This window comes from Anguilla rostrata, chromosome 10, assembly GCF_018555375.3.
Source record: "Anguilla rostrata isolate EN2019 chromosome 10, ASM1855537v3, whole genome shotgun sequence".
Taxonomy (NCBI): domain Eukaryota; kingdom Metazoa; phylum Chordata; class Actinopteri; order Anguilliformes; family Anguillidae; genus Anguilla; species Anguilla rostrata.
Window position 1 is genome coordinate 29,365,914 of NC_057942.1, and position 14,291 is coordinate 29,380,204.

General features: G+C 41.0%; 1 protein-coding gene across 1 annotated transcript in view; it reads right to left on the reverse strand.

Annotated features, from left to right (window-relative positions):
• Window positions 1–14,291, reverse strand: part of LOC135233161 (uncharacterized) — a 164,693-nt gene that overhangs the window by 105,306 nt on the left and 45,096 nt on the right. Inside the window, exons 4-8 of the mRNA XM_064296420.1 lie at window positions 10,762–10,879; window positions 9,789–9,912; window positions 6,806–6,879; window positions 5,234–5,288; window positions 533–752 (exon numbers count right to left, since the gene is read on the reverse strand). Coding sequence (XP_064152490.1) covers window positions 533–752; window positions 5,234–5,288; window positions 6,806–6,879; window positions 9,789–9,912; window positions 10,762–10,879 — 591 coding nt within the window. The remainder of the gene's footprint in view (window positions 1–532; window positions 753–5,233; window positions 5,289–6,805; window positions 6,880–9,788; window positions 9,913–10,761; window positions 10,880–14,291) is intronic.

Below are 14,291 nucleotides of genomic sequence, written 5' to 3' on the forward strand. Positions count from 1 at the left end.
TAATGATTTTGGTAATCAACTTCCTGATGTTAAAAACTAAAGGGGCTAAAATTGTCACTAGAAATCAGCATTTAAAAAAACTGTTTAAACATCTGAAGGAAGCTCCTGCCTTCAGATGAGAGAAAATTAGATTAAAGTAGCGCTGCAATTCAGAGCAACATAATAGCTGAAAGGCAGAACTGTACACCTGCCATCTCAAATATTAGAATAATTCTGTTTAGAGCACAAACTTTGCTTGGTCTAATGCAAAGTCAGTTGATTTTGATTGAGGACGTGTCATTTATAGTGTATGTAGGATTTTGTTATTATGCTCTGCACATTCATAGTATACATACTCACACATTAGCAACACATTACTAAAATATGCAGGCATTAGTGCAAATACATTTACCTGAGATTTAAATAAGAATGCTGAGGATTATTCTTATACAGACATGTACAGAGCCAAAGTTTGACTCGCGAGCGTTTGTGTGGTTGCACGTATGTGCGCGTGTGTGTGCGCGTGTGCGTGTGCGCACGTGCGTCCTCATACCTGGTGCCCTGGGGTTCCCTACACTCCATGTCATAGCTCTGCATGGAGTCGGTGGCAGACTCCCTGGAGAAGGCCTGGTGGGGAAGCCGGCGGCCCATGGGATACTGGTGCATTGAGGAGTTGGGCTGGGCTGTAGTGTGGTACCTCGGGGGCAGACTGTTTGTCTCACTGCGGTAGTCACTGTCCCGGTCATCTACCGCACTGTCGTGGTCATCCAAAGCTGTGGACAAGGGAAACAGCACATGCTTTAAAACACGGAAAGGGTCCCGGTGGTTCGATCTGGAGGATTCAGGAAGGGGGAAAACAGGGAACAGGTGTAATGTAGAGGGCTTTGAAAGGTTTGATCTTCCTGAGGTGCCTCAAAAGCTACTGGTTCAAGCCTTGTTCATCTTCCTTTCCTGTGATGGTCCATGCTGAAAGATCCCCTGAAACCAACCTTCTTGGGCTTCCAGACCAAAAAACCAAAACCACGAATCTTCTCAAACATAAATGAAGTCATTTATAAATAAAACATATAATGCAACAAGTAAGATTTTGCCGTAGAAACCATTCTTTTAAAATTATTAAATATTGAATTTTATGTTTCAAATGCAAAAAAGACATTGAATTTTAGAACTTGGACGATTCCATCCGTTCAATAATAAATAAAAAATGAAAATGGCCATCATCAATTCTTTAGTAGTTAATAATAGTTCTCATTTACTAAGTTTGATTTTCATATTGCTGTGTGTAAGAACATTTAATAATTACACATTTTAGTCAAGGTCCAGGCAAAATCTATAATTCATTTTCCAAAAAGAAAGATTAATATTTCCAATGATTTCAATAATAAATAAGGTACATACATATGTAAAATAACATTTAAAAAAACACAACATAAAGGCAAACATACACACACACATCCATTTCTTATTTACCAAGGCCTGTGAAAGATGTATCACGTGTATCACCTTTGGACCGTAAAGTAGGGAAACCACTCGATCCATTGAAATAGCTCCTCCTTTAGACTTGGAGTTAATTTTGCACGTCAGTGTAAGTGAATTCGGGAAGTATTAATTGTTAATTATCTAACAAATAATTCCTGAATGCTATTCATCCCTGGTAGCAAATATTGAAACTACTTTTCTTGACGTCTCCAAGGACAATGGTTGCTTACGCAACTGTGTGTTTGCAGAAATGTAGAACATATGTTTATGATAAAAAATACTTAACTGTCAGCAAACAAAAGTGCAGTCAAATAGTTAAAAATCTATTAGGTCATAAAGTTACAGTACATATATAAACACGTTTTGCAGATTAATTGTGATCAACAAGGATACACTGTTTTTTTTTATTTAAGCATAATTCAGTAATAATGAATAGGCTACATTCCAAATGAAACCAGAACATACATAATGACAATGTGTTTACGTTTATTTTTATTTTTGGACTATTAACCCCTTCTGTAGCAGTAGAATGCTTCAAGATTAAAATACTAGCAAAAGTGTATTTTGTTATTTTCAAATGGTCAAGATGTTATAGGTAATTATAGTTTGGGTATCAAAATGCAGCATAATCACGGTAAATCTTATTGTTACCTTGTCTGATGGTTTTTCTGTATTCTTTGGAATTTCCAAGCATGTAAGCACACACACATTTCTAGAGTCCTGGTGCTTGTATTAACACAACCCAAATCCCTATCTGTTTAGGGTATGTCTCTGGGATGGGCAGTACTCTCTCACCTTGGTAAATATTTCAAATATTCATGCGCATAAGCCTCTGGATGGATTCCCTAGCAAATGAAGAATGACACAGCATGGAAACACGGTACATGATTGTGAAAAGAGCAGAATATGAATCTCATGACACAGTACAGGAGTACCGGTGTGTATGAACTGAAGATGCCTGTCCGCAAATAATTTCAGTTATAGTCTGAGCGCCTGGAAAGCCTTATACTTAAAAAAAATATCTTTTTCCCAGAAAAAGCTTCTGTCATAGAAACATTACTTGGTTAAAATTTTCAGATGTATTATCCACCCAGTTGCTACAGCTTTTCTCTTCTGAAATGCCCACTAGTTGCATTTGTAAAAAAAAAAAAAAAAAGTATTTTCTATGAGTGACCTCTTTGTACACTTTTAACAATGGCCTTTTCTCTGAAAAGGCTCTTGGCATGCGTCAGCAAATGTACAGTTCCCTGGAATAGTCTTAAGTGCCATTTCACAGATGACTTCTCTGAAATGACCTCTTGGTCCCAGTCGTTCCAGACACTGATGGTAGAGGTACATTCCCGTCTCCGAGGAACACACGTTCGTCAAAGACAGTAACTGGCTTTAGCTTTATTTAATGCACTGCTAATGAACCCTGGGGCTGCTTGAGTGGGGTATAGATACCTGAGCAACAAGTTTAAAGTCACAACGGGAAAAGAACTGGAAGAGAAAAATGAAGGGATTTTTTAAACAGCATCTTCTCTTGAACTCCATCAGCATTTGCCCTTAACTTTCGATTAACAGTCAATTAAATGCAAATGTTACTTTTTCTGGACCGACAGAAAAATTTTAATGCACAATGACAAAAGTAATCCTTGCAAAGAAAGGTCAAGGACCCATTTTGATGGAATCCAGGGTAATGTATTACAATGGTCTTTTAGGCTTAAAAAAAAAATAAAATCCAGAATCTTTAAAATGGGACCTCGTGTCACCTCTGTTCTCTTCTTGCTGATAATGTCACACTGATGCTGCAATGTGACTGCTTTTTTTTATTTTATTTTTTTTAAAAAGCTTTTTTTGTCTTATAGTTCACAGAACAGTCAGTAATTACAGCTGCTTTTCAAATGGCTAATGACCGCATTTACTGTAGCCCGAAATTACGTTCTAAAAGAATGGATACATGCCCCTTTGATTACTAAGCTATCTGCTGACGACTGTGAATGCCCACCCCTAATCTGGCTACATGCCTCTACAGGAGGCTAAAGACTAAATAATAAGTTACAGTAAAATAATGGAAAATATGTGGTTCACAACTCCTTGAGGCAAGCTGGGGAGGTTGTTCCAAACAGCTCTGATGGGTATGGGACAATGATGCTTTATAAACCACATATTGGGTGCTACTTTGTGCTACCAATCACAGGCTGTAATTTGTTCAATGCAGCCATAACTTCACCCAGTTTGAGGGTGACAAAGCACTGCTTTCTGACCCCTGTGGCCTGTTGCTTCAGGGCCAGCCTGAGAGAGAGAGAGTGACAGAGAGTGACAGAAGCCAAAACGGGATGATAAATGTGGCGATGTAGAGACAGTGAATGAGAGGCAGAGTACACACATGAATATCCTCACTGGTGTGAAAAGACCATAACATGCACCTGTCACAAATAGCAGAAGGAAATGTCCAAATAAAAACAGCGAAAGAAAAATACAGGAACCGTGGTACATACTCTGTTGGTCGCTCCATCCAAAATAAGCCCAATTGCCTGGCATGGGTGCAAACATTAGCAGACAACAAAGGTAAAAATACAAAATCTTTCAAATGTACCTGTGAAAATAAGGTAAGGGTGATTATTGTGATAACATCACAACTGCATTTCCTCTAGTTGATGTGGGTTAGCCGAGTACAGACATTTCAATAGCATTTCATATGCATGTATTTGAAGCATGTAGTTGCTGGTATGCATTCCATATATAATACTGGATTCTCACCTCTTTGTCTGTTTGATTTATACAGGTCATCTGTAAAGCAACCGACCCCTCTATCATTTTGAATATAGTTTATACGCAAATTCCCTTGGAATGTATTATGAATGAGAAGATACATTTTGGTGAATTTTTGCCTATCACAGGCTCAGTAGATTTCTAGATAAGGCACAGAAGAACATGATTTAATATATTACCAAAATGACCAAAGGAAGCACTGCCTTAAGACTTGGCTGTTTTTGACATGTTGTTTGCCAACTTCTTAACCAAAAGTCATCAAAACTAATATTGCCACATTAAAATCATAGCCACATGCATGCTTGTTTTTCCTTTATACAGCTCAACTATGTATTCCAATGTTGACATTGTGATATAAAAGTCAATGCAGCTTCTGAAATAATTTGAAGGATGACACAAAAAGTACCATTGAAACAATGAAGACTGAATACGAAGGGAATGAGACAGCAGTTAGATCCTAAAGTACAGACTTGATCGGTTGAACAATCAGAAAGATGATTCGATTCTGCCATCTAGTGGTAAACATGAACCATGCCACAAAACATAATGAATATTCTCCCTCACCCTCTCTCTCCCTCTCCCTCTCCCTTTCTCTCTGTATGGTGGGTAAAGCACACATATCCAAATTATATAAATGAAAATACATTGAAACTCATAGGACAGTAATGTAAGTAAACACAAACCAGAGGGAACGGAGGAAAGCATGTGATGATCACAGGAAACACATTTCCTCACACCCTCTGCACTTTAATAAACTATTCTTCCAATTCTCCTATAGCAAAGAAGCTGGCACCTCCAACTTCCAAAGGTCACATGGTTACTGCCGTTTTAATTGATCAGTAAAAATCTATTTTACTCAGAACCAATCATTTTTCACCATCAGAACAAGCAGGCCTGGTATTGGCCACACACACAGGAGTCCTGGTGAACCTTGAGGTCTGAAGGTGCCTGTTTTGGGCACAAAGATAGACACAGGAACAGGGAACCCCAGTGCTATTGAGGCGATGCGGGTTATACTTACAGCACTGGGACGGCACAGGCGGCAGACGTCTTCGCTGATCATCATGCAAAGGGTACTGCAGGGGAACGAGAGAGGGGGGTGATGTGGAGGGACGGAGAAAACAGAAGACAGAAACGACAAGAAAATGACCCATAATTAGGGAGAGGGGATGGAGGCACATGCTGATTCAAGTGCACAGTGGCCTGTCGACATTTGAACTGAACTTGAACTCACAATTAAAATCCAAGTTCTTTTTCATTCCCACTTCAAAACACAATTTGACGCTTTCAGCGTTTTTCACCAAAAAGAACTTGTCAAACAGCATTTCATAAAAGCATAAGACAAACGCCTTAATTTAGTTGCGGGAGAAAGGAGAGATTTTGATTGCGTTACAGCCAAAGGAAAAACACTCCAGGTGCAAAAGTCAAACGGATTAGCACAGAACGACAGCTATCAACACTGAGTAATTCAGAAATGAACATATATTATCCCTCTCCCCTATCTTCACAGATCACCTTGAAAGCTCAAAAAAGTACCAGCACTAGTTTTAAAGCTGCTGCACTCCATGGGTACAATGGAGAAACACAGTAATGTGTGGCCTTGAAATAAATCATGGTTGTTAGAAATACTTCACTTCTTGTTTACTTCCATTTGTGCATTGCCAGTGAATAGAACGGCCACTGTGTCCAGATAATCAAAAACAGTCCGGAAAAAACAAGTCAGAATATTGATTAAATGGTTGACAGGTGCAAGACGGTCATTTAAGGACACTTCAATACAAAGCGACTCAAACCGTACAAGCTTTCAGACTGGCATGCCCAATCCTGTCCTTTCTGACACTGTGTACTTGTAACATCACAGGGAGGACACCGGCATAGGTAAGTGTTACAGAGGCAGCGGATACTGTCACAGATTGAATGTTAAATCCTTTTTAATGCGCCTGGATCCAGTCAAATTACCAGGGGGGCTGCTAATCGCGTTCACCTGATATGGAGCTGTCATTTTGTTTTGCTGTCATCTTATTAACCCAGTATCAGCCATGTTTGCCTATACGCTGGGGAAATCATAATTATAATTCATTATAAGTATGACATCACTAAAAGTTACATGATATGCGCAGTTTATTGCATTTAAATTTAGCTTCAGGTCCTTAACAGGCACTCTCACACAGTGACTTGTGATTAAAGGCACTTATGATGGCTAAAACTTCACTCGTGGTGAATTTCTATTCACAATAATGGCCAGACCAGAATATGAAAAAAATGTTAGATGCTGTATTTAGGCCCTGCATAAAAGTAATGATAAAATAATTTTTTTTTTTTTTAAACATTTCATTGTACAGAATTTTCGATCAGGAGTTGCAATAACATTAGATCACCCTTAGATGGCAGACATGAAACATTAAAGTCCACAGAGTACTTTCCAAAGCCCAGATTAGACCATCCCCAGCAACTTCACATTTTGAACTTTTCATTTAGAGCTCTTTAAAATGAAGTGAACTCTTAGTTGTTTACCATATTTAAATGTCAATACCACAGTGATTACAGTAGTGACCTCAGAACCATAGCAAAATTGGAAATGCTGGTTCCTTACCTCATCGTGAATCCGCATGGTGTTGATTCGTTCTAACTTCCTGGTCCAGTACCGGGCTTCTTCTTCTGGGATATCTGAGTAGGGAGTTAGGATTGCAGTCAGCCACATTCATTTTTGTTCCTGCACCCTACAACCCCACCACTCCCTTGACTATTACATTTCTATGGGCATTGCTATGTTATTGGCTAGGTTTGATTTCTGCATGATATTGTCTCACTAGTGGTATAAGAAGACATTACCTTCCAATGGTCAGTGGGTAAAATAAGTTAATTTTGAAACAATTACGATAAAAAATCACACTAGTACTATAATGTGTCCATGTCCAGTGTTGATATTGTCAGGCTTTGCTCTGACAAACACAAACATCCTTCCCTGGTGACTGAAAATGAGCTTGTGTTCATTATCCATTAAACTATGTACATTGAAATTTTAAAGTTTAAGTTGTGGCAACAAAGACCTTCATAACAGTGAAGGTATTACATAAAATCCCTCCTCTCATAATAGTGCCTTGCTGATGGGGGCAGCCAGCCTGGATTACAACCAGAGTGAAGACAAGCTCTTCAAATTTACTTTTTATTTAAAAATAATGCACCATATCATGACACAAATTACTATTCCAATGTTACTGGGTACCAACAGACATTAAAAATCACAGATTTTTGACAGCTACCAAAACATATTCACAGGAATTTGGCTCACTGAAAGTACCATCAAATTGGAATATTTCTCAGAAATTATTATTATTGAACTGGAACATTTTGTAGATGCACCAGCATGGAGAAGGGGAATTTAACCATGTACCACATTAAAATGCTAGGCACGGTACTGCTTTTGCATCCATTGGAGAACTTCAGAAAAATAAATATCAGGACCTGCATTCACAAAGCTTCTCAGAGTAGAAGAGCTGATCTAGGATCAGATGTCCTGTAACTACATCTTAATCATATCCAATAAAAGCTAAAAGGCAAAACTTGTCCTAGACCAGCACTTTTACTTGATGCTGTGATGCTTCGGAAATAAGGGTTCAGGTGTACACAGTAAAATGTTCAGTGTTCACACCGGCCATAGTGGACTTACATAAACTCTGTAAGAGTTGATTTAACACTGCACATTTTACTGTGTATATAGTAACAATACAGTTACTATATGAATCATCAGGAAAAAAATGTTAATATGTATGATTTTAACTTTAAGAGTTAGAGTTAGCGCCCCTGACTCTCACACAGGCAGGTGTTCCCCAGGGGCTCCAGAAGAAGTGACGTTGCTAATCCCAGCACTTCCGAGTCAGGGAACCCGCAAACCGCATTACGCCGTAATTACTGTGGGTTCCCAGTTGCCCCGGAGCCCGGCGGGTTTTGGCGCATCGCCGCTTGTTTACATATTAATGGCGACGGCACGCGGTCTGCCGTCCCGAGGAGTCTGTCTCAATGCCCGTGGCATTTCCATTAATCAAACCACGGGCAATCACGGAGGCTGTCAGCCGAGGAGGGAAATGGGTGGGAAGGGCCTGTTATAAGGGCATGGCCGTCCATCTCCGCTGTTCCAGACTAATCTAACTGATAGGCGCCCCCCAAAAAAACAAACGATGTAAATTATAATTAGATACACATTTATATCCAAGAATACTAACAGAGACCTTTGGGGTGTCAGATACTGTCCAGTATGTAAAGTAAATTGTGAGCCAAGATGGGATGAATGTCATCTTGTTGACATTATGCCTCTCTTATGTTATTACACTGCATCCATTACCCACAACTGTCCTGTTGGATATTTACAGATGTGGTTTCAGGTTAAGCTGAAGGATTTGCCCGAAGCAACACATTGTGGATTTGAACTGGTAGTCTTAAAGCTCATTCCATTTACAGCTGCTATATACATCTGACCCCAATAAATCAATAAATAACTTCCTCATCTTGCACAGATACCTGATTTGATTATTCAGGGGTAATGTTGGGAAAACTGGAAGCCGATGGGTCACTCATTCGCGACCCCCAAAGGTACGTATAAGCTTTAGTAAACACTCGAGTCTGTATAAAACAACCTTACGAATACAGCTGACTTATCCAACCCGTGTGACTGCGCACACAGTTTCCTCATATCAGATTGGTCTATGATGAAAGCAGGACAGACCAATTAAATTTTAATGTATTTTATTTGACCTTTATTTATGCAGGGAGGTCATTTTCAAAGGAGCCCTGCCACAGACAAGCAAACATTAGAAGACACAATATTAAAACAGTACAAATAAACCTTGATTATGCTTCACGGTCAAGGAACACGACCGAAACACCAAGTAAGCATGTAGTTTAGTGATAAAGGAGGAAGATTACTGTTAATGATGCTGTCTGATTGGTGTGTGGTCAGAGTTCGAGGGTGAGGTGGCCTCTTATTGGTTTGTGGGCTGTAGTCAGCAATGAGAGGCCCAAAGGAGGAGTCTGTAAAAATAATCTAATATCTTCCAGTCACTGTGAGCTCTTTGCAAATCTTGCGCTTGCATAGAAATCCTAATAATAATTACCTGTTGAAATAATACTCCGCTAGGTAGTACACACCGTATTACTTGAAATACATGCAGATGTCTATACCAACATGTCGCAAGGTCAGAGTTTGCAGCCAACAGTAATGTATAATGACGTGGCAATTGAGCTTGCAGAGGTTGCAATTTTGATTCCCGGGTGGGGCAATATTGTCATGCCCCCCCCCCGAAAAGGTACTTAACCTGATTGCTTCCTCATAAAATATAACGCAGCTGTATGAATGGAATTAACATAAAAACTATAATCCGTTAAGTCCCGGTGAATAAGAGAATCTCCTAAATGCCCAAATGAAAATAGCTTATCACCAGGAAAAAGTGAAAAGACCTGATATATATATATATATATATATATATATACATATATATACATATATACTCACTCACTCTCTCACTCACTCATTCCAGACATACAGGTAAAGGGGAGGGGCCTCCGGGGAAGATGCTCACCGAAGGGCAGCTCGAACCTGGTGTCCAGCAGCACCTGGTGGGGGGTGGGGTTCTTGGTGCCGTATATCTCATCCGCCTTCATCAGAACCTCCGAGTCCAGAGAGGTCCACTCGCCCGGACCCTCCTGACCGTGCAGAGAGTGGGGGAGAGAGAGACAGCGAGTGAGGGGTTAAGAAACATGGGACATTGTACTGTATTTCATTGGTTCTTTTTTGACTTTCTGGTAGATGAGGCATTACATAAACACAGCAAACAGATACACATACTCTATGGATATACAAACATGAGCACAGCTCAGTGTGCCACAAGGCACTTAACAACCCAGAGCAGATTAGCAATGATATGTGTTTCTAATGAGAGATGATTCAACAGTTTAGTATAGCTATGAGGACACACACACTTATACACACAATGCATGGACACATATTGACACACGCACGCACACACACATGCACTCATGCACGCGCACACACACACACACGGTAATGTGTTAAAAGCTGAACTGTGTCTGTAGTGTGTCAGACCCAGATCCCACCACACTGAAGGATGTTCCCAAAAAGGACAGCCTCAAGAAGGCATTAAATAAATGTAGCAATTTGTTTCAAGACATAAATATCTATTTTTTTTATTTTTGCTGCTCTCAGCAAATAAACTAATTATATAATTCCACTCTGAAATGTAACAACAGTGACCGCTTCAGCACTGCCTCGTTAATAAGTGAACTCTCTAACGAGCCTCGCAGTGTATTTTGCCAGTTAATGAAGGCCCCGCAGGCTGCCTGTCTGGCACATAACTGCACTGTACATCACAAACTCAAAACAACAATGTGTGTGTGAGTGTGTGTGTGTCTGTGTGTGAGTGCATTTGTGTGCCTGCGCACGTACACGCATGTGTATGTGTATGTGCGTGTGCGTGCATGCGTGCGTGTGTGTGTGTGTGTGTGCATGTGCGTGTGTGTGTGTGTGTTCCTCACCTCATCTGATTGGTGGATGGTATCCAGGGGAATCCAGGCTGTTCCGACCATGGTGTCCCAGATCAGGCCCTTGTTCCAAACCTCCACAATTAGCCCCAGGTCCAGCCGACTGATCTCGCTGTAGCACACAAACAACACTTTACATTTAGTGTGGACTACCCAAGGGTAGAGTATACAAACCCAGCACTTACAGATAGTGTACACTTCTGAAATACATAGCATACAAACACAGACTTTACATTTAGTGTGCACTACCCAAGGGTAGAGTATACAAACCCAGAACTTACAGATAGTGCACACTACTGAAATACATAGCATACAAACACAGACATTACATTTAGTGTACACTACCCAAGGGCACACAAACACAGACCTTACAGTTAGAGTTCACTGTTTAAGGGCATATACATAGACAGACCTCACACAGAGTGCTCAGCACTAGAAAACTGCACAGAGACAGAGACAGATGCCAGATAGCTTTAGCATTAGCTGAGTGTGTCCAATTTTAGTTTCCAATTTAATCTAAAATGCCAGTGTGGCAGCAGGTTTTTGTTTTAGCCCAGCACTAAGACACCTGAATCTACTTAAAGTCTTGATTGAAGACCATGATTAGTTAATCAGTTGAATCATGAATTTATTTTTTATTGAACTTTTTTCTGCAAGTTAAATGTTATATAACTGCTATAATTTTTAATATTTATATAATGCTTCTAATGAAACCTATTATGCCCCTGAATGAAACTTAAAAATAGGGTAGTAAGTAATCAAATTGAATTTTACGTGTGTCGCTTGAAATCATAGCTGCCAGTCATCATCTGTGCTTAAATAGTGGCAATTACTTTATCAACTTAAATTAGTGAAGTGGTGAAAATGGGACAATGGTTTGAAATGGGGCTTGACAAAGAGGCCATTGCGACCTCTAGCTGGCGGAGGACTGAAGTACCATGCAAGACAACAAGGAGAGACATTACATTACATTACATTTATTTGGCAGACACTTCTATCCAAAGCGACGTACAAAAGTGCATTTCATGGTCATGGACAACTACAAAACACAGGTTCAGTAAGATACAATACCTATTTTGTATAGCTATTTCTAGCCAAGAACACAGTTTAATTCACACAGTGAACACTATTCTGACCTAACCTCTGCCAAGCCAACTAGACAGAAGAACCAGCTACAATATTAGGACAAATACAAATGACCAAAACGTGCTGGAATGGGGGTACATGTAATGAGTGTTATGAAAGGGGGGGATTTAAAGTGAAATGATATACAGATTGGTGGTAGTTAGTCCAAGTATAGTCTGAAGAGATGAGTCTTCAGACCACGGCGGAAGATGGGTAGTGAAGGAGAGGTTCGAAGAGGGACAGGGAGTTCATTCCACCACTGGGGAGCTAGGGTGGAGAAGCTCTGTGATCTCTTTACTCGGGTGGGAGGGGGTACACGGCAACCTGCCGCTGCAGAGCGGAGTGGTCCAGCAGGCGTATAGAATCGAATCATGTCCTGCAAGTAGATAGGGGCCATCCTGTTGGCTGCAGTGTAGGCGAGGGTCAGGACTTTGAACCAGATCCTGGCAGCGACTGGTAGCCAGTGGAGTGACCGCAGCAGAGGAGTGGTGTGGGAGAATTTGGGAAGGTTGTAGATGAGTCGGGCAGCAGCATTTTGAATCATCTGTAGTGACTGTATGGCACAAGCTGGCAGGCTTGCAAGGAGAGAGTTGAAGTAATCAAGGCGGGAGGTCACCGTAGCCTGGACAAGCAGCTGGGTGGAGTGCGTAGTCAGGTATGGTCGAATCCTTCTGATGTTGTACAGAAGGAATCTGCAGGACCGTGATGTTGCCTTGATGTGCTCCGGCACAAACTGGTGGCCCTAGTCGCAGTTGCTATGCCACTTTGATCGACAATCAAGACTCCACTCTCTCTGGTGTTGGATTTGGCCAGTTATCAAGAATGTCAATCAAAACACTCACCCAAACATGTCTACCCACTCTCTCGTCACTCAACGTTGCTTGCTTTTGTCAGAGGCTAGCGTGGGAACATACAATGTGTTCCATTTTCCTGGAATAATTCAGCCTCCAGAATAAAAGAGCCAAGAATCTCAGGATCCAGGGGATGGCAAAAAAAAGAGGTACTTCGGTAAAAAAATGGAGCGTTCTGCGAAAAAAGGGGAACGGCCCAACTGGTTGGGTCCTGATGAGGGCACAGGCATGTTTTGAGCTGTGTGCTGGGAGCTAGCCTCCGAGGAGAGCAAGCGAAGTCCCTGATGTTATCAGGGCTCGGCGCCTGTAATTCCACTGTTTTCAGGAGTGGCAGGTAAAAACTCTGAGTGGCAGCTAGAAATTTCATCTACCTGCCACAGTGGCCGGTGCAGAAAAAAAGTTAATTTGAGACCCCGCTGTCTGCAGAGTAGAGTGTTCATAAAAGGCTGACAGGGGGAGATTAAGATGGAGAGACACATCAGGACAGGCACTGAAAGTGATTAAATGAAGCCAGAGCTAAGGGACCACGGAGTTTCTCAACCTTCCTCTCTGAGCATGATCTCACAGGAGCAATCATGAATAAGTGGCGAGGCCGGCTCCTCTCAACGTCAAATTAAATGCAGCACACTAAAGTTTGAGGGGAATAAACGCGTTCTTGAAAGCATATTTCCAGACTGCCGTCAGAGTGCAGCGTCTCATTTGCATATCCACTTTGAAATTAGTTCGAGACAAAGGGGAAGGAGCCGGAGCTGACGAGCGTTAGCGAGCGCTTAATTAACAATGGGTAATTAACGAGCGTTGTCATAACAAGCTGCAATGCCTGCCCCAGATGAGGCCAGAGGGCTGCCGTCCACAGATAAATGCATAAATATAAATAAATAATTGTGCGACTACCACTAAACTGGGGGTGTCACAGAGGGAAACGGCTCTATAAAGAAAAGCGATGCGATAAGCAGTCCGACTCCCAAGACTCCTTGGAGGCGTCTGCTGATGCAGACATCATTCAGGATTTTCATTTTCTAGATTTCGGCTGAAGCTGCAAGAAGCAGCTTTGGGGGGGAAAAAAAAGGCTAACGTCTCACTGTGTTAACAACTCCTTCAATACCACACATCACCACTAGAGGCACTGCCTGATACTGTATTTACAACATGTTTAATAATATTGAACTGTTGACCTATAACACAGATAATGTCCTACTCAGCATCAGTCCACAGAATAACCTAAAGTGTTACCATTTTATTTATTTATTCTTTTTACATACGATTTTACATGATTGCACCCACAACCCATACAAGGATGTATCACACTGAAATTAAGTGTTCTTACAGCTAATTATGACCAGTTGAGTTTCACAGGCATGTGATAGATTACAAATGTGGTCAGTGGCTTTCTGGCTAATGACACATTGCAATTCAATACGTTTTAAAGTACAGTCAGGCCCTTAAGAGATGCTGAGTGTTAACAGATATCAAAGAGGAGGTTCAAGCTCAGCTAAGTGGACACTCAGCACTGGCAAGTTTCTCTTTTACTATGGATATACAGAGCGG